Source organism: Hydractinia symbiolongicarpus, chromosome 7 (assembly GCF_029227915.1).
Source record: "Hydractinia symbiolongicarpus strain clone_291-10 chromosome 7, HSymV2.1, whole genome shotgun sequence".
NCBI lineage: Eukaryota > Metazoa > Cnidaria > Hydrozoa > Anthoathecata > Hydractiniidae > Hydractinia > Hydractinia symbiolongicarpus.
In genome coordinates, this window is record NC_079881.1 from 4,019,268 (window position 1) to 4,039,314 (window position 20,047).

The following is a 20,047-nucleotide window of genomic DNA, read 5'->3' on the forward strand; positions in this document are numbered from 1 at the left end:
ATCAAGGTTTTATTTGTACGCCAATCTTATGCCATATTCGCCTAATATCATCTAATTGTGTAGCTGCAATCCTTTTTGTGTTGTGCTATTTATAAACTTACTCACTGGTTGATAAGTTCTGATTCAATTTAGAATTTAATCAATTGCTAATTGAATACAAGTTTCCCGAATTGCAAGTTTTTTTTAAATTTTAGAATTTTGATGTTTTGACTTTAAAGAGAATATTCAGCATCATTGAATTGGTGTGTGTAGAAATTTTCAACTTAATCTGACATGTATAAATGCTGTTTTGGTTGTGTTAATGTTATGGTGAGGGTCTTCTTAAATTTCGACTTGTACCGATAAGCTGCTATTTCAAGCAGAGCTCAATTAGTATAAAATAAAAGAACTCCTTTAAAAAATTGTTTGCTTGCTGTATGAATCTAAAGATTTCACATTTTATCAAGTCTCAGGTGAGGATTTCAAAAATCATATTTATTTTATTTGACAAAGTTGAGGAATAGCAGCAGTACATCAAAGAAAACTAATTCGGGAAAGATGTATTAAATCATTAGTTCAAAAGAGAATGTAAAAGAACACAAATTTTTCGTACAGCGCCCTTATCAATCAAATGTTTCTCCTAAATTGCCAGGTGTCCCTCCCTTCGAGATGCTATTTTAAGCGCGTTGACGGTCGCAACGTTTTAACTTCAAAAACAAAAGGTTTCGTCCCATCGCCGTTCCCTTTATTAGCCGGGCGAAAAGAACAAAATGTCCGACGACAAGGCCTAGTTTGCTTTGGCTCAGTTTGTATTTGTTTGGAAAGCTGTATTTCTCAATTTCGTTTTTAACAATGACTGCAATAAGCCTTTAACGACGTTATTCAATAAATTTTACGTTTAGTTTTAAGCTTTTTTGAAGGCCATAGAGTTTTACCCCAATACCATAAAAATTAAGAGTCGGTATAAAAAACGCTTGCAGGGTAAATAATCTAAAGCAAAATCTGGTACTTCTTCAGTGTTTTTCAAAGAGAAATTAAGATTCCATTAACAGTATAGGCATCCTCGCTCTGAAAGTGTCTTGACTCCCGAGCCAAAAAACACCACGCCTTGGGAACGAAGTTGCGACTTACAGCAGTTTGACTTCGTTTGTTGATATGTGAAGGCAAACAGATGACATAAGCAACAGACAGATTTGTTATTTTCTTGTGTTATCTCTTGCCAGAAAAACTCTCCATCCTTGTGTATTGAAAAACAATCCGTTGTACCTTGGAGGAAATAAAAAAGGAACTAATGTTGCTTTGGACGGATAAGAAAGTTTTGTTTACTTGATTGCGATCAGAATTCGTGTGTCTGATCATGTCTTATGCTTAATACAAATTAATCTAGAATAAAAAGTCGAAAATCAGGGACTTAATAAGGCCTTTTTAATTCGGACTAATACCTTCTGATTCGTATGTATTCACTTAGCTCTACCGATGCCTTTAAGTAAAGAAATGGACTGAAAAAGACCTCGCTTCACCCAGCGTTCTTTTCTCCGTCAGGTAAATGTGGGAGCCAAAAAATCTTACTGCTAAGTAAACAAAGAAATCCGCCTATAAAAAACTCAGCTTTTATTTGCTTTTTCAAACGTGTAAGAACGTGCTACAGCACTAGATAACAATAGTTTTAAAAGTTTAGAGTGTAAATACAGCCTTTATATGTTCGTCATTTTTAATATTCTTGGATCTAAAAAAAAAGTTTAGGAGTGAATTTCGTGAAATCTTTTTTACATAGATAAGCTTGCTAATCTCGCGTTGTAAAATGTTAAACAAAATAACAGTCTGGAAAAAGCAATTATGGAAAACTTTAGAGCTTCGTTTGTGGTTTGCTTTTGATGAATTTTAATCTAGTGGTCGAAATTAAAAATTTAATTAAAAATGACTTTGTAATTGAAATATAGCTTAAAATATTTGTAATATACAAGCAATAGTAAGAGACAGCCGTCTATACAACGTACGGAAATTGTTTTTGTAAATAAATGTTTTGCAAATAGAGAAACCTTGTATGTGTTATTGATTAAAAGTATTTAATTTTATCGTGAAGTTTATGTTAAATCAGCAGTAGAATTGTTTTACTGTATCGTATAAAGTAAGATTATTTTTAGTTTTTCTTTGCTCATAATAATCTCCCTCCAGCATAAAAAAATTGTAAAATTTTGGAAAATTTATTATAATGTGTACTTCGTTGCCAGGGTTTTTCTAGTTTTGTTATAATTGCCGAACTTTAAGCGGGAGATATAGAAATATTATAAGGGGTTGCCGTGATTGATAATAAAACATTTACGTGTCTCGGGTGTCAATTTTCCCGGTTGGCAAATATCACGTGATACTTTTCATTCAATTACAGGTCCGCATTTTGTAGGTTAGCCATTATGATTTGAGGGAAAACACGCCGTTCGCCGTTCATGCGGGGTGAAGCTCTTCATAAATCGGGGGTGAATTTCTCATAAAATCTTGGTTTTCTGAATTCAAACCACACATATTAAGTAATTTTCTGATCTAATTTAATCTAATTTAGCTAAACTTCACTTCAGATACTTCAGTTTTTGTTTAATCAAAACTTCTTTTGTGAGAGTTTGACGGTTAAAGTGGTACCACGTGACACTCCGACCGGGAGGCTAAGTTTCGTGAAAAGGTTACACGACACAAAAACACGGCGCACCACGCGGACTCACCACGTGAATAATTTTATCAACAGAACGATGATGTTTCCACATGATACTAAAAACAGAAATTATAAACACAACGTTTAGTCAGCTTGGTACGCTTGGACGGGACCCCCGACTTCTTAGAGAAATGCCTCTCTCAATCGAGATACACACCTTCACCCAATCAATATTGCTAGGATTGGTTTTCATCGATAAATGATAGATAGATGTGCATATTTTACATGATACTGTTATTAACCCCCATCTCAAGCAGGGATTTGTCCTTGATGGTGTAATCTATCTAGCTACCTAGATCATTTTTTAGTTATTTTGTTAACACGGTTGAATACAAACTTGCTTTTTAAACACTACTTGTGGCATTTGGTTTAGAACTACCCTTAAAAAGATTCCTGCATTGAAAATGATATTTCTGTATGTTATAGAGGATAAAAAGTTGCTTATCAAGTTTTTTAGAATTTTTTAAAAATCTTTTTTCGTTCTTAACTTATTTGAATAAATAAGACACTGTAAGTGGTTTGTGTACCTATGCTAAGTTGCTGCAAGCCGTTGTGAGCAGCTTTTACTGTTAGTCAAGAAAGACATAGTTTCTAGGCCAGATTAAGGGCTATATGTTGCAAATGACTTTCTACAGGCAATTAGTGGAAACAATGCGAGCGTTGTTGCACCAGATTACCTATACTTCTTGGTTTATCATCTAAAAATGTAAAAAAAATTTCAGGGAGAATGGCATCGAGTACAGAGGCAGAAAAAAAGAAGTACCTAGTATGAAGGGGAACTGAAACAGAAGAAGCTATTCTAAACATTGTTAGATCGGTTGAAAATGATGATAATGGTTCGTATTATAGTTTGAGTTTGATTCAGATGAAGAAGACTCTGGCAATAAAGTTTTTGATGTGATATCTTCAGGAAGCAGCAGCACTGCTGCTGATATGAAAAATGCTGTTCAATCTATAATGTCAGTGATAAGACACACATGATTAAGATAATAATATTGCTTTGCAAGGAACAAGCAAAAAGAAGAAAAGGGGTCGCCCTTCTTGAGATAAAACAGGCATGTCAAAACCGAATAGTATGCCTACCAACAAAAAAAATAAAATTGACTCTTGGTATGAAGTTGTTGGTGTTGGTGATTTAAGAAAGCACAGATTTTTCGATTTATACCAAGGAGAAACCCTGGTGTTCATGCAAACTTAGATGGTCATTTAGCAGTATTTGATTATTTTGTTGAATTATTTGACGATTATATTCAAGAAAAGTTTATTTCATTTATAAATGAATATGCCGCCAAAAGATTACAAGCAAACTTTCTATCGACAAAAGGTTCAAGTTTTGGTAAATGTTACCCTTTTTTAAAATAAAAAGTTCTGAAATTTCTAGTTGTAATTATAGCAATTGGAATTGATAAATCCTACAGGATTACTGGTGAACTCAATCTACATTGTACTTGGTCCATGGTACAACAACAGTTTTCTCGTAACCGTTTTGAAATACTTTATTTGTTAATGCTTTACGCAATTAAGTCTGATAGTGGGGCTGGAAAGAATGATAAGATTGAACTGTTTTTGAATTTGTTACTTCAAAATTATCAAGCAGGTTCATATCCTGACTGAAACCTTTTTCTTGATGAAATGGTCGTTAAATGAAAAGGCAGATCATAGAATTGAATGTACAATTCAAATAAGCCGGAAAAATACCATATTATACATATTATAAAATACCATAAAGGTTAAGCCTGTGATTCTATCACTGGCTTAACCTTTTGATTTAAGCAGGTTAAATCTGTCACCAAACCGGGGATATCATAGTTATTCAAATAAATGCCTCTATAAGAAATGAATATAAAACATCAACAATATCCCAAAAAAATATAAAAATGATCTGCTGAAAGCACTGTTTTCTGAAGCAGAAAGAGTTATTCCAGAGAACCACAAACACCATGTTGTCCAAAAACCCAAGCGACATAAGAGAGCCTGGCCAAAGCCATATCGTTAGATGGATGGAACACGATCGTAATTGCTTAGTTTGCAGTGCACCAAAAAAAAGGAAAAGAACTAACTTTACTTGTAGCTCTTGTAAATCAGAATCAGCTAATCAGAAAGACGAAATAAAATTTAAACTGCAAAAAAAATTTACTCCTGAAATCAGAAATTATTGAACTAAAATCTGATCTTAGAAATAAGTCCAAATGCGTCGAGGAAGTTGAGAAAGATATGATCAACCTGCAGCAATATGAAAGAAGAAACAGCCTTGAATGTCACAAAATACCGGAGGATGTTAAAGATCAGGATCTCGTGGACAAGGTAATTGCGATCGCGGGCTGCATTGGTGTAAATATCAAAAAGGATGATATTGAAGCTTGTCACCAGCTCCCCAATAAAAGAAAAAGTAGTTCCACAACAAAAAGAACAATTGTTAGATCTGTAAATCGCAAAAATTGTGACAATCTTCACAAAAAAAGCACTACTGAAAACCAATGTGAATAACGTAACGACATCGGTATTTCGAATAAAATTTTTATCAACCCAAACCTTTGCCCTATAACAGCTTATTGTGGGGTAAATGTAAAAACCTTTTGTTGGATATATAATGGGTTTATATTTAATTAAAATTGATTATATGAACACTTTAAAAAATATTTTTCGTGGATTCGATTTTGATTACAAATATTAGATTTAGTAGTTTCTCAAATGAATATTTTCGTAGTTATCTGCCAAGATTTTCGCTTGTTTTCTTGTATTTATTGCAAACTTGGTACATTATTTGGTACATTATTTTTAGCTAAAATAATGTACTTGGTACATTATTTAGCTTTTGTAAATGGTAGATAAATGGTACGTACGAACATTTTGAGACGGTCCCTTAATATTATATACTTACAGTTCGATTTAGGTTAGTGTGCAAAAAAGCAAAAAGTCGAAGGTTTGTTTTCCTTGCTCAATTTGTGATAAAGAGGTAAGAAATGATGCCATTTTTGTAAATTTTTGGGTTCACCCTAAATGTAATAAGCTTAGAATCCCTGACTTTCAAAAACTTATTGATTCTGATGATAGTGAGATCTGGTCATGTTATAGATGTAATTGCACGCTCTTTCCTATGAATAATAAACCTTTTGAACAAAGTTTTAATATTCCTAACACCCATTCCTATGGTGACAATTTTCATGATAATAGTGAGTTTTTAATGGTATCTTAGATTGCAAGTATTATGACTCTAACTCCTTTAACGAACTTTCCTATCTTTAAACAGTAATATGTCTTTTTTCCATCTTAACATAAGTTCTTTTAACTTACATTTTGATAGTCTTGAACTTTTCTTGAAAAGTCTTAAACTTAATTTTGGTATTATAGCCCTCTCTGAAACATGAATTCTTTCTACTGCTTCCTTTAATCCTTTCTATCAAGGCTATAACTGTTTTCATACCCCAACATGCTAGTAAAATTCCAAATATGTATTGACAATTTCGTTGACACTTCAAGTAATTATGTTTAATTCCTTATATTACGCTGCCAACACGAGTATGTCGAACATCAAAAACTCAGATTGATAACATTTTTACTTTCCCCAATAACATATGAAATCTTTATCTGGTAATTTCACTATTGGCATAGCAGACCATCTTGCTCAATTTACTATTTTGCAAAATGAACATTTTCGTGAAGAAAACATTACGAGTGAAAAGTTATACAAGGATTTGAAAAAGTTTGACAGTATCAATTTTAAACAAATATTAAATTCAACTGGCTGGGGAAAGGTGCTAAATCTTAACAATAAAAATCCCAGCCTTGATTCTTTCTTTAATCAGCTGAATGAACTGATAAATCTGTGCACACCCACAAGAAAGTTATCCAAAAAACAAGCTAAAAAGAATATGAAACCATGGATAACCAAGGGAATTAAAAAATCCATATTCAGAAGGGATTCCGTAAAAAAATTTATAAATACTGAAAATGAAGTAATTAAGGACATTTCACACAGTCAATATAAATTATATAGAAATAAATCTGTTACTCTTATTAAACTTAGTAGGAATAACTTCTATAAAAAGTTCTTTTAAAGAAAACATTAAAAACTCTAAAGCCACTTGGAATGGTATGAATGAAATTATTAATAAATCAAATAAAAATCAACCTAAGATCTTTCTAAATAAATATATTAATATAATTTCAGACCCAATTGAAATTGCAAATTCATTTAATGAGTTTTTCAGTTTTATTGGCACCGAACTTCAAGAAAAAATACCCAATTTTGGCAATTACGAGGACTTCATCTCAAGGAATCCCTCAACTAAATTATTTTTTTAAAGCTGTAACTCCAGATGAAATGCTCAAAACAATCCAATCTTTAAACCATAATAAAAGCAGTGTTGTATTCAGTATTCCAAAGCTATTTTTGTTTCTGTATGACATGAATTATCTCCTATCTCAATGAAAATTATCAATTTCTCTTTTGAAACAGGGATTTTTCCATCTTCCCTTAAAAGTATTCCCAATTTTTAAAAACAAAGGATCAAACCAAGATGTGAACAATTATCGTTCTATCACTCTACTTTCCAATATAGATAAAATTTTTGAAAAACTTGTTTATAAAAAGCTTACATCCTTTTTAATTAAGTATAATATATTTTTTAAAAGGCAATTTGGTTTTCGAAGTATGCATTCTACCAATCATGCTCTGATTACTTTAACTGAAGATATACGTAGGGCACTTGATGATGGGCAGTTTTCTTGTGGTGTGTTCATAGACCTCCAAAAACATTTGATACTGTTATTTATAATATACTACTTCGAAAGCTGGAACTATATGGTATAAGGGGATTGCTTATAATTGGTTCAGATCTTACCTTACTGAAAGATCTCAATTCGTAAGTTATGGAGGGAATAATTCTATTTTATAGAAGGTTCTATGTGGTGTACCTCAAGGTTCTTTGTGAGGACCCTTACTTTTTATCATCTATATTATTGATCTTTCTAATGCCATAATTTGTAGTAGAACTACATTATTTGCGGATGATACATGTCTACTTTTTCAAGTCCCTCTCTAAACAGGATCAACAAATGTGTCATTATTCATCTCAAGAGGTTCTTGAAATGGTTATGTGCAAATAAAATATTCTTAAATGTTTCAAAAACTGAAGTTATCCTTTTTTGTAGTCCGAGTAAAAAATCAATCTAAATTTAATCTAAAGCTTAATGGCAAACCCTTAAATTTAAGTGAGTTAGTAAGATACCTTGGAATTTTATTAGACTGTTTGTTATCCTGGAGTCCTCCTATACAAAATTTATCTATTAAACCTCGAAATGAGAATGGTTTCATCTCCAAACTACGTTATTTTGTTCCGAAATCTACCCTGCTTTGTATCTGTTATGTTCTTTTTTATTCTTATTTAAGATATGCTTGCCAGGTTTGGGCCAAAAACCCTAAGCCCATTACCAACACAACTTTTCTTCTTCAAAAACAATGTGTAAGCCTTTTGACATTTTTTAATTTTAATGCACATACTTATCCTTTATTTAATGAACTTCGCATTCTAAAGCTTACTGACCTTATTAAGTCCTTCAATGTTTTGACGATTTATCAAATTTTAAACAGGCAAAATTTTCCTCTTAGTAATACTTTTGATCTCAGATACTACTCTAATACTCACATCACTAGGTGGAAATCAAGGGGTTTATTAGCTAAAAGTCACTGTAAAACCTCTAAATATGGTATTAATTCTATTGTTTATCAGTCAGTTGTTCACTGGAGCTGCAGTCTTTGTGTCCTGAACTAGATCTTGCTACTCTATCAAAATCTAATCTAACTAAATTGCAAAATAGCATCTTGATAAGTAATTACATTGCCTAATTTATTACAAATGTTTTTCATTGGTAGTTATATAGTACATTAATTATGTAGTAAACACTAGTGGCCTCCTCCCGAATAGTCTTCGACTAATAGGTGTGTCTCCTATCAATTAGTCATTTTTATAACAAAAGATTATTTATTTAGTTTTACATTGATAAGTAAATATTACTACTACTACTACTACTACTACTACTACTACTACTACTATACTACTGCAATGCATATTTGCATCCAAAGAACTGTTTCGAGTCTTTACATAATAAAAAATAGTTCATTTTTATTTTCTGTTATAGAAGTCAAAGTTTTATTGAAAACTGTATCAGCTCTTCAGGCTCATCAATTATTAATTTTAACATGACCTTCATCATGTTATACCTTTTTTGAAAGCTAACATATCTTAGTTTTCTGAGGTTTTCTATTTTTCAAGAATTAAGTCTTTTTGGGGGTTTAATTTTTTCCCCCTCATTTTTGGTTTAATGCTACTCAAATTGAGAATTGTGTTAAAATATTCCTTTATATATCACCTTTTCAAAAAATTAGAGTTTGCTAGGAATATCTTCAAGGGCTTAGGATATTCTGACAAATATGAAGCTTCAAAAATTTCCAGCTGACTTTATGACATTATTATTGGTGATGTAATAAGGTGGTAAGCATAAATAATACTTGAAATATTCTGAAAACTTACATAATAAAATTTAATTTTTACAAAATAAAAAGGTTTCAAAGGACTTGATAAACAACATTTTATTCTCCACAACACATAAAATTATCAACTTCAATGCAGGAATCCATTTTACTGTTAAAAAGTATATTTTAATTGCTGTTTTCTCATGCCCTCACATAATTTTTTATTTCCTCAGCTATTTGCTAAGCTTCGGTTTGCAGGCATAAGATTATTCATACCTATTTTGATAATAACTGCTGCTGTAAGAATGTTAAATTATGGCACTGCTTCACAAAAAGGTTTTTTTTCGCCTAGTGATGGCATTTGTATGATTGCGATGTGTCTCACCTGCATGAGTAAGAACACTTTTAAGCATTTTTTTTTTCTTGTCAACAAGATCTTTTCTAATTGTATGTCCTCTAATTATTAGCTGATTTTTAGGTATAATGTGTGAAATAGTACTTATATATAAATTTGCTGATTTAGAATGGATTTTTCTTTATATCGACTGTTGAATTTAAAAGGCTGTATTCCATCTTCCTTTTTTATTTATGTCCCTGAAAAAAAAAGAAAAAAATTTAAAATATCACCAACATCTAAGTGCTGACAAGGCTAGGGATACAGCATGGGGTATTCAGTTATTACTGCATCTGTTAAATGTTTAAGTTGGATAAAAAACAGAACAGAAACATTCTATGCACACTTCTAAATTCATGTAAACAAGACATTGTGATGATCAGAATGTTTGAACAGGAGATACATTGAATAGATTTTTTTGACTAGCAAAAGTCACAAATAACATGGGCTTTGACTATTTTCATGTTAACTTGATAACCGAAAAGCTAAAGGATTGACACTGGAAATGAAGGAGAAAGTGTTTTTATAATAATTTGTTTGTCGAGTTGACTCTGGGTCACTTCAACAGTGAAACTTGACATTGTTGTTGTTTCTTGTGTATGAATATGCTTTCATAAAATAATGTATTGTAGGAATTAGATGTAAAATGCTTCCTGAAATTAGTTTTCCCAACTTGTTTATAATTTAGACTACCATTTATTTTGATCATAACCAATATTGATCCATTATTGTCTTATCGTTAAGTTGATCAGAATGCCTGAAAAACCTCATTTGTCTTTTATTCAGATTGGGCAAAATTATGTACCATGGTTTGTATATTTCTCCTAATGTGTTCTTTTACTCAATCAGAAAAGTCATGCACTGTTTGATAAGGGCTTGCTTTATTAATAATTTTTTTTAGTTTAAAAAAAAGAATAAGATGACTTCTATAAAAATAATACTGGTCAACCTAGTCTTTGGAGTGAACATCATCGCAGGTATTTTTTCATTGATTTGTTCACAAGTTTGTTGTATACAAATGACTTCAGAAGAGATTATAAATACCTATCAGCTGGTAGTAATAAAAGTTGATTGATTAAAAAGGGATAATATCTTTTAAAATACAAATACAAATCATGAGTTTCATTTAATCCATTTCTAGCTCACACGGTTTGCAGAACAAGATTTATTGTGATAAACCTCAGAAGAGTTACAAAAATACATGCTCTGAGACCCTAAAATAGCCTCTATTTTAATATTTACACTTTATTAAAAATATGCATTATGTATCAAAAAATCACCCCTCTCCTTTTTTCTTCTCTCCCAGCGCTGCGATTTTTGTCATCTTCCTTTCCTCATGTTATTTGATCTCAGAACAAAAGAAAGCTTGTTACCTGTAGATTGTTGATTGTGTTCTTCCCCTATGCAAACCAGTTCACTATGATGACACCTCCAGGAGGGTACTATAAGAACAAAAGAAAGAAAACATTAAGATTAACAAGTCTGACTAATAGCCATTCTTTAATTCTAATTGGCTGAATAGGACTGTATATTCAATGTTGTTGCCATAATTTTTTTCAAACACTCATCAAAAAATGACAGGTAAAAATTACCTGGATTGCTTAAAAAATGAAAGAAGAAATTTACCATATGAAAAAAACGTTAAAAAAGCCTAGTGCATCTGCAATTATTCATCAAGAAAACACATGGTACATCTACCCTATATATGTGATACACTAACCGAAATATTAAATTTCCTTGGCCTTATTTTGAACGGGATAAGACCTGAAACATTGAGGATTATGTTAAACAGTATCAAGACGTTTAAAAGTTCTGAATTTTACTGATTAATTTAAGTTGGAGTTACGACTGAGTTGGGGGAAATTTAACTTTATGCAAAACTGCATGAGGTAGTTTTGTGGATTATATCAATGATGTAAAATTAAATTTGATTTAATAAAAACAGTATGAATTATTAAATGGAATAAAAGCTGAAAGAAGCAAATTGATTTTTATGAAACTTTAAAGAAAAAAAAATTAAATTACAATTGCTATCAAGAAATCGTGAAGATTGCAAAAAAAGCCTGTGAACACACAATACTTTGTGGAGATACTGATATTATAGAATTTTTGGTAATCTTGAAACCATGATGTTGTCCTATTTTTTATTTTTTGACCAAACAAACCTTTTTATAACACTGTACTGTTGAATTTACAGATATTTTTTTTATTTGGGTCAATTTAATCCGCCCATATTGTCAATACCCGTAGTAGAAATTAAAAGTGGAGAATACATTTTTTTAAAATGCGAAGTTGTTGGACATTTTAACGCAAGTGTCATGTATCAGTTCTTCAAAGATAATGTTAATATAACATCGTGTCAGTCAACACAAACATATTACTTTGTATCGCAAACAAAGGATAAGGGAGGATATCACTGTGCAGCTAAAATTAATAGTACGACGATAGATTCAAATGTAACCCAAGTAAATGGTGAGTTTTTTAATTGATATAGTAATAACTTTATGTATAGTGAAGGTGAATTCACTTCTAGAGTGCTCAACGGGTAGAGCTATATATTATTATATATAACTTTATATACAATTCTTTAACTCTCTTTTTTCACAGTAACTTTTCCATGGGAAATTAATTTGTTAATTATCCATATGCTAAAATTTAACCTGTCAAATGTAATTGTACTTGATTTTTTAACAGAGAAGTATGTATTATTGGTTGATTGTTGTGGAAGAAAACATTTATCAATGAATAAATTGCAGTGAAATGTGATCAATTTGATAGTCAAACTGTGATGTTTTTTTGTGTAATGCAAACAGTGGTGCAGATTACTATCATATGTTGAATATGACTGCCTTAAACTAATATGAACTAATTTTGTGGAAGGCGTTTCACAAATTTCATGTTCTTTCATCCATATTAAAGATTTAATGCCCACAAACTATTTCAGAGCACTTAATTTGTGAAAATAAATTCCCAGGAATTTTATTTTATGAACAAAATTCATGAAAATTTGTTATTTAAGTTTTTGAATTATATAACTAATAATTTGTGTGTAAACTAGCTGGGGGACCCAAAGTCGAAACGCAAATAAAAGTTGTTTTATCAGAGAAAATATCATTTAAAAAGCCATGATAATGATTTAACAAACCGACCTGGTTATGGAAACAAACCAATGTCCTAAGATTTTTGTGCTTGCCTTGAATGTCATTTACAGAAAACAGGTAATAATGTAGAGTATAGTATAGGGATATGTGCAAAGCAATGAAAAGATTAGTGAACTATGAAAGAAAGTCAGCAAAAAGAATGTAGGAAATCTTTTATAACTATGTAAGTGAAAAAAAATCTGTGAGGGGCAAAGTTATATTCTTTTAGTTTAATTTTAACAGAAAGCCTAGAGGCCTTTTACAATTTCCACAATAGAGGAAATATAATACAACAATTGGAGAAACCTTAACTTAAATGGGTTAGCATGAATTATGAGAGATTTTTGCTAAGGTACCATAAGACCTATTCCATGAAAGCATTTTGAAGTAAATTTTGAATTTTGGAGTAAAGCTTTAGCGTCCCTGCAACTTTAATTACTTTTATATTATAGTAAAACTGAAAGTGACTGTGGGAGGTACTTATCAAATCGAGGGAGGAGACACAAACATTACCTGTCATGTAGGTGGTGGTGAAGCAGTAAAATCTTTCTCTTGGAAGGTGGATGGTGAGGCTATTGAAGAAACATCAAATCGGATTCAGGTGAAGAATGTGACTCGTCAAATGGAAGGAAGGGTGTATGGTTGTTCAGCAACATCTTTTTCTAACGAGACTACAGATTTTGATTTTGCTAATATGGTAGTATATTGTGAGTGATTTGGTTAATTTTATATTAAAAACAAAATGATTGTAATTGTTTTGTGGAAAGCGCATGTACAACTTATGTGGGATTTAATTTAATGAGAATTAGTATACCTAGTAGTAAAAATAACATAAAATTATATTTCAAAGAAACATCAATATCACTACTTCTGCATATAGTAACTCTTTTTTACAATCCTGAAAATATCCCAAACTTATTTATTTTTCACATTTATTCTTTTACTTTTAATTTTTACAGTCACAGCTGTTCCAAACTTTATATTATATGACCCATTTCCTGAAGAAGAAAGTGGAAGTCTGTTAGTTGGAGACTGTTTTGCAGATTCAAATCCAGTAGTGGCAGCCATCATCTGGTATAAAGATGGACAAGTGATAAAGGATCAAACAACAAATACCCTTAGAGTGAAATCCTCCAGAACAAATAGTGGTTATTATTCTTGTGGAAAAAGAAGCGCTTATGCTGGTTTAAAAAATTCCACATCCAAGAAAGTAACATTTGTATGTAAGTTTATAATAGGCATACAGTGTAAGATTGGTTTTATGTGTACAATTTTTTTATGGCACTTCCATCTTTTATTTTTCTCTGAGCTACTGACTTTTGGAATCAGTTTTTTTGCACTTTAGTACACCTTTAGAACTTAAAAGCCTTCCCCGAAAAAATGTAATTTCTTCACTACACACAAGTAATTGTAAATATACCAATTTCATTTAATTAATTTTAACTTTTCAACACAAATATATATTTAGATATGGACAGTCCAACCATAACCTTTGCAGCTGGAAAATTGTCTCCCGCTAGGGAGGGCGATGATATTCAAATGAATTGTTCTGTTAAAGAATATTACCCAGGCATGAACTTGACATATCAATGGCTTAAATTCAATCCGGATTACGGCACTAATACTGTTCTTAAAAATAATGGTACTATATTTTTAATTAGAAGTAGTACTGTGAAAAACAGTGGTAAATATTCCTGTAAAGTTGTTGGTCAAGCAAAAGGAAAAGTAATTGTGAAGAAAACACATCAAGAAGTTTTAGTTTATGGTAAACAATGTTTTCCAATTGGACATTACTGTGGTGATGGTGTAATTTAATTTTAATTTTAAACCCCTTTACAAGAAAGTTTTATAGCCAAAATTTGCTCAAAGTTTCCAATTATTTTGTAAATTTTCCAAATTTCGTACAGTAGCAAAACTCAGATGTACAACTCAGAGATTTTTATTAGAAATTCTGTTAGCATCATTCATGATGGTTAAATTCCTTATTTTAATAGACCATGGAAAATTCACTTGATGAGGGAGGCAAACAGTTATAGGGACAGGATTTTAATGACGTCATCAATGGCCCATAAACATACAAACAAATTTTTTTGGAAATTCACTAACATGTTGCCACCGTTATGTAAAGTTTAAAACATTGATCAAAATGGTTATAGGAGAATGTACCTTCAACGGTTAAGAAGATATTAAAATTTAGGTGTTTTTTGATGGCCCAATCAGACTGTTGGATTAAATGCAGTTGGAAATTGGCCTTCCCAGTTGATCCTTAGTTACACATGCAGAAAATCACGTCAGTTATTTCCAACCATTTCCATGTTATTAGGCTTTAAACTTGTGTGTTAATCTCTAAGCTTATTCTGGTGTAGAATTGTAGAATCTTGTTCCCTCCATGGACCTTGGCATTTTCCAATATATCCAGCCATACACAGTAGTAGTGTTAATTACAACACACAGTTATGACATAAGCCATACCCTGGCAGTCTATATGAATTGCATATAGTATTTAACTACTACCTATTGAAAGCACTATGTACGATTGAAAATACTTTTCGTTGCAATTTAATCAATTTTTTTCTTTTAACACAGATTTCCACCTGTTGCTTTTGCTAAAAAGATTCACTCAGCCAATAATATTTAAAAGTTATGTTACAACTTCCTGAAGCCTGCTTATAGTTCAGAGCCCTTCATAACTTTCTTTCAACTTTCAGTTAAACTAGAAACAACAACAACCTAGTAAATTTGGACGTACATAGAAGTGAGGAAAAACCTTGAAGGTTATTGCAAGAAGGCAGAAACAGGGAATATATAACTTTTTTACTTTTTTTTCAACACAACTAATAAATTAACACCAAGAATTTGACATAAAAAGCTAGATCGAATTTACGTGCCAAGCCAAAAATTCCCATTTTCTTGCATTCAAGATGTGTAATGAGAAAAAAACTATACCTGTAAAAACAAACGATCTAGTATTACATATAAACAACCATACAGGATCGACGAGTTCAGCCAGAATATTTACAATGGCACCAAAGAAAGATTAATTTCTTAATTTTCTTTGCACAGATTAAACCAAAAATCCATTAGGGATAACATTTTATATTTTTATATTGGCTCAATTTTCTGTCAGACGTGCAAGCATTGGGTACATAAGAAGTGCAGTAGTATTGGTGGAAGGTTAAGAGCTGACATTCAGTTTGTATGCAAGCGTTGCAAAGGTGAGATTATAGAGAATGAAGTATTTCCAGCTTCAATGATGTACAACAGTGGCTCGTTAGAAATAGTTGAGAACTTGTGTTACTGAGGTGATATGTTGGGCAGTAAAGGGGGTGTTGGAAGAAGTGTTACTTGCAGGATAGGTTCTGCTTAGAGTCTTGTCAATTGAGTTAAAAGGTAGGTTGTACGAGGCCTGTGTAAGAAGTGTGATGTTGTACGGTAGTGAGACATGGGCAGTGAAGCAGGAAGATCTTGACCGTTTACAAAGGAATGATATGAGAATGGTTAGGTGGATGTGTAACGCCAGTCTGAGAGACAGAAAGAGTTCAGATGAGCTAAGAAGCAGGCTAAGTATCCATAGAATTAAAGATGTTATCCAGATAAGAAGATTGAATTGGCTGTGGCACTTGGAAAGAATGGAGGGGGGTACCCAGAGGCAAACCAAGAAAGACTTGCAGGAGGTTATAAGGACAGACTTAATACAGAGGAAGTTGAGTTTAGATCTAACACAGTCTAGATCAGATTGGAAGAGGGTCATTAATTTACCTCGTAGAAACCCATGCTAGCATGGAAGACGGACGTTAAGCCAAGAATGATGATGAGCCATATGTTTGGCAAAGGCAAAATACGTTCCTTAGAAACAAGAGGTGCCTTTATTGCCTAAGCACACCCTGCCCTTTCTTACCTTAATCGACTATAATTATTTTAATGACACCTTAATGCTTTTTTCCATTATTTAATTGGTAAAAGTACTTTAAAAAGGAAACTACTTAGAAAATCTCTGGAAAAATAAAAATTAAGTTTTAATGGCCACCCTAACTATTAATTCTAGCTTGCGGTCCTTGTAAATTCATGGAACAGGCTTCCTAAAAAATCTGAAATTTTTTTATCATTATTTTCTTTAGTACCACTAGAATTTAAAATATAAAATGGTGACATTGCATTGAAGAAGTAATAATGTAATAATTTTTTTCGTACAATTATGTTTTAGCAAAATCTGATGCTCCACTGCTGTCAACAACAAAATCAAACCTCAACAGTGGAGAGACTTTTACGTTAACTTGTGTGAAAAGCTCAAACGCTAATGGAACTGTACTTTATCAGTTCTTTAAAGATGGAAGAAATATCACAACACTACAAACAGATCATAAGCTTACGGCTGTGAATATAAAAACAAAGGAAAGTGGTGCCTATAGATGCTCAGAAAACATGAAGAATAGTTTAAAGTTTTCTAACACAATTGAAATTAATGGTATGTTTTAAGCTAAATATTAATTAATTGTCGTAGCCTTTTTTACTTGTTCAATTGTCACTGTTATAATTTCAAATGCATACCAAGAAAATATTACATTTTTATAAGAGTTACGAACCTGGCAATTGTACCTGTCTGTTACCAGAAACCAACAAGAAGAACATGAATAAAATGCAGCAATTAACTTGAGTTTTTGGTGTGGCATTGAGATGCCATGCGTATGGTGCTCAATAGAATAAACAATATTGTGTATGCAAAACGTATTGCATAGAACAATAGGCAATCAACTTTTCATCATTATAACTTTTATTACTGTGGTGTTCAGCAAAGAAAAAACCTCTAATAATTGAGGTGTGATAATTGTTTATTTAAGTATAATCATTCCACACAACTTCTTCTGATTAACTGTATTAAATTGTTCTTTTTTTAGTTCAGTTGCATGTACGTGTGTTGCTTTATAGTACAAAGGAATGGTCAAATGTAAATATATCGTGTTTCATATATGGTGGTGAAAATGTTAGTTCAGTAACTTGGAAAAGAGATGGTCAAGTTCTACCAGAATCAAAGACGTATGTAACTTTAAAGAACATTTCACGAGCTATGCAGGGGCAGAATTACAGCTGTAGTGCTACGACTTTGTCTGGCAAGAACAGCAAAGAAAGCTCATCTTTGTTGACGATGTACTGTGAGTGAAATATTGTTTAAATTGCTCACATAACCCCCTCCCCAACATATAAACCCTAACTTCTTTATAAGAAAAACTATTTTAACTGCAATTTACTAAACCAGTAAAATAAAGATCAGCCACTGCTAAATGACTACATATATTATAAATACAATTCTGGATGTTATCTTGGCTAATCTGTGTAGACATTTCACACAAAATGTCTTGATAAGCTTTTATGTCTAATGCGCACCTTCTGAATACATATAACCACACATGGATCAAATCCTTCTTTCTGCCAGGCAGTATATACAAAGTAACTCTGTGTCGATTTTACTGTATACTATGTAGCTACAAGTTTGGAAGTTTTGACGTAGTTAATTTCTTTCATATATGGGCCATGTACCCTAACTTAACTTTAAAAACAAAATATTTTTAATTCAAGATAGAAAGAACTGTGCAAACGACTCAAAAAATTAGGTGCAGTAACTAACAAAAATTGAAAAGGTTTGTCTTTCAGATATTTAATCACATGGTCTCAAAATTATACCACCTTGGTTTTTTTGAATAACTTGTGGGATGGAAAAAATCCATTTAGATGTTATTAAATGTTTATAGAATATTTGGTGAGCACATTGTATTTATAAATTAGGGAGTTAATTAATTACATCATTTACTTGGAAGGGAGAGAATATTTTAAGTAATAATGTTTGACCATTTTTTCATTTAAAGGGTTTGATCAACCAAAAGCTGTACTTAAAAGTGATTTGTATCTTAAAGAAGGAGCGACACTGCATTTGCGATGTGAGTCAGATATGTATCCAAATGATTTTGTCACGTATACGTGGTACAAGGATGGAATGGTGATTCGGAATGCATCCAAGGTGTATCTTCGCCAGAAAAACGTTATGAAGAAAGATGGTGGGAACTATTCGTGTGGTATATTGCATCCTTTCACCAATGGTGATAAGAATTCCACATTGCAGGAAGTAAACATCATTTGTAAGTTTTGTTTTCTTTAAAAGTCATTTTTTTAATGATGATAAAAAATATCACTTGCCAGGTTTTGCAATACATGTTTTTATATATAGGTACATGAAATTGTGATTTGATTTTGCAATTGGCTGAAGGTTGAAAACTGCTATTATTGTTTTAAAAGTCGAGGCGAGTCATTAAAGCAGTCTTTACATAAAGTTTTATGTTTCGAGTGAAATAATTCATATTGGTGTCTTGTCTGTATAATGGTTTACATAATTTTGGGCAGAATGAAACTTATCTCGGAAATGAAATTTCATTTTGCCCTCAGAATATTCATACAAACCCAATTTACCCGAAATAAAACTTTTGTTCATGTATACAGAGCACATGTTCAAAAAGTTATTGCACGTGTGTACAAAGTTGTGGTGCATCTGCATTTCACATTACCTTCATATATAAAACTCTCATGCAAACACAGCGAAGTTTCATTGCAACTAGAAATCCCAAAAAAAAAAAAAAAAAAAAAAAAAAAAAAAAACATGTTAAGGCTAGGCGTGAAGGAAATACTGCAATATGTATTGTGTTCATTCGTCATCGATGATTATGATGAAAGCATTGATCTCCAAATTATTGTTTGTAATCTATGAGGCAATTCATATATTTTATTCTTAAGTTTGCCAATGGAGAAATTTGGCATATTTCACTATTTTTGCCTAAATTTCTTTCACCTCTAAAATCCCTGCTTAAGCTACCCTTTTATTTTTTCTGGAAAATCTTTCTTAGAAAAAGAAAAGTGGTAAAGATATCAAATTTAATATTATTTGGTTTCATAGATATGTATTCACCATCAATAAACATCACACAGAAACCACCTTTCAAAGCAGGAAGCAATATCGAACTTAATTGCGGTGTAATGGATTATTTTCCTGACTTAAACATCACATACCGCTGGCTGGTCCCAAATAAATTTAATAGCCAAACCCTAATTGGTGAGGAAAAGAAGCTCGTTTTAAAAGATATTTCAAAAGACAACACTGCTAGATACATATGTCAAGCAACTGGACGATTTAATGGGTCTGTTATTCCAAAAGAAAGTTCACTACATATTGAAGTTTCTTGTAAGTTTTTGTAGTAAAGAATTTCTCTTAATAGCTTGCAAGAACGCTTCATGTGACCGGATAAACCCATTTCTCTATTTTCTATGTTTGTTTGCTTTTTTGTGACTTTTTATTTGTTTATTGTATTATT

The 20,047-nt window shown here is 31.8% G+C and overlaps 1 protein-coding gene across 5 annotated transcripts in view; it reads left to right on the top strand.

Moving 5' to 3' along the window:
- Positions 1-214: 214 nt before the first annotated feature.
- LOC130648370 (hemicentin-1-like) overlaps positions 215-20,047 on the top strand; it is a 32,411-nt gene continuing 12,578 nt past the window's right edge. For 3 of the 5 annotated variants that reach the window (XM_057454401.1, XM_057454399.1, XM_057454403.1), the window contains exons 1-8: positions 10,538-12,024; positions 13,145-13,399; positions 13,652-13,915; positions 14,161-14,457; positions 16,897-17,157; positions 17,588-17,842; positions 18,554-18,823; positions 19,633-19,917. In XM_057454401.1, the coding sequence (XP_057310384.1) occupies positions 11,871-12,024; positions 13,145-13,399; positions 13,652-13,915; positions 14,161-14,457; positions 16,897-17,157; positions 17,588-17,842; positions 18,554-18,823; positions 19,633-19,917 (2,041 nt within the window). In that variant the 5' untranslated portion in view covers positions 10,538-11,870. The other 2 variants (XM_057454400.1, XM_057454402.1) reach the window with 2 other exon arrangements.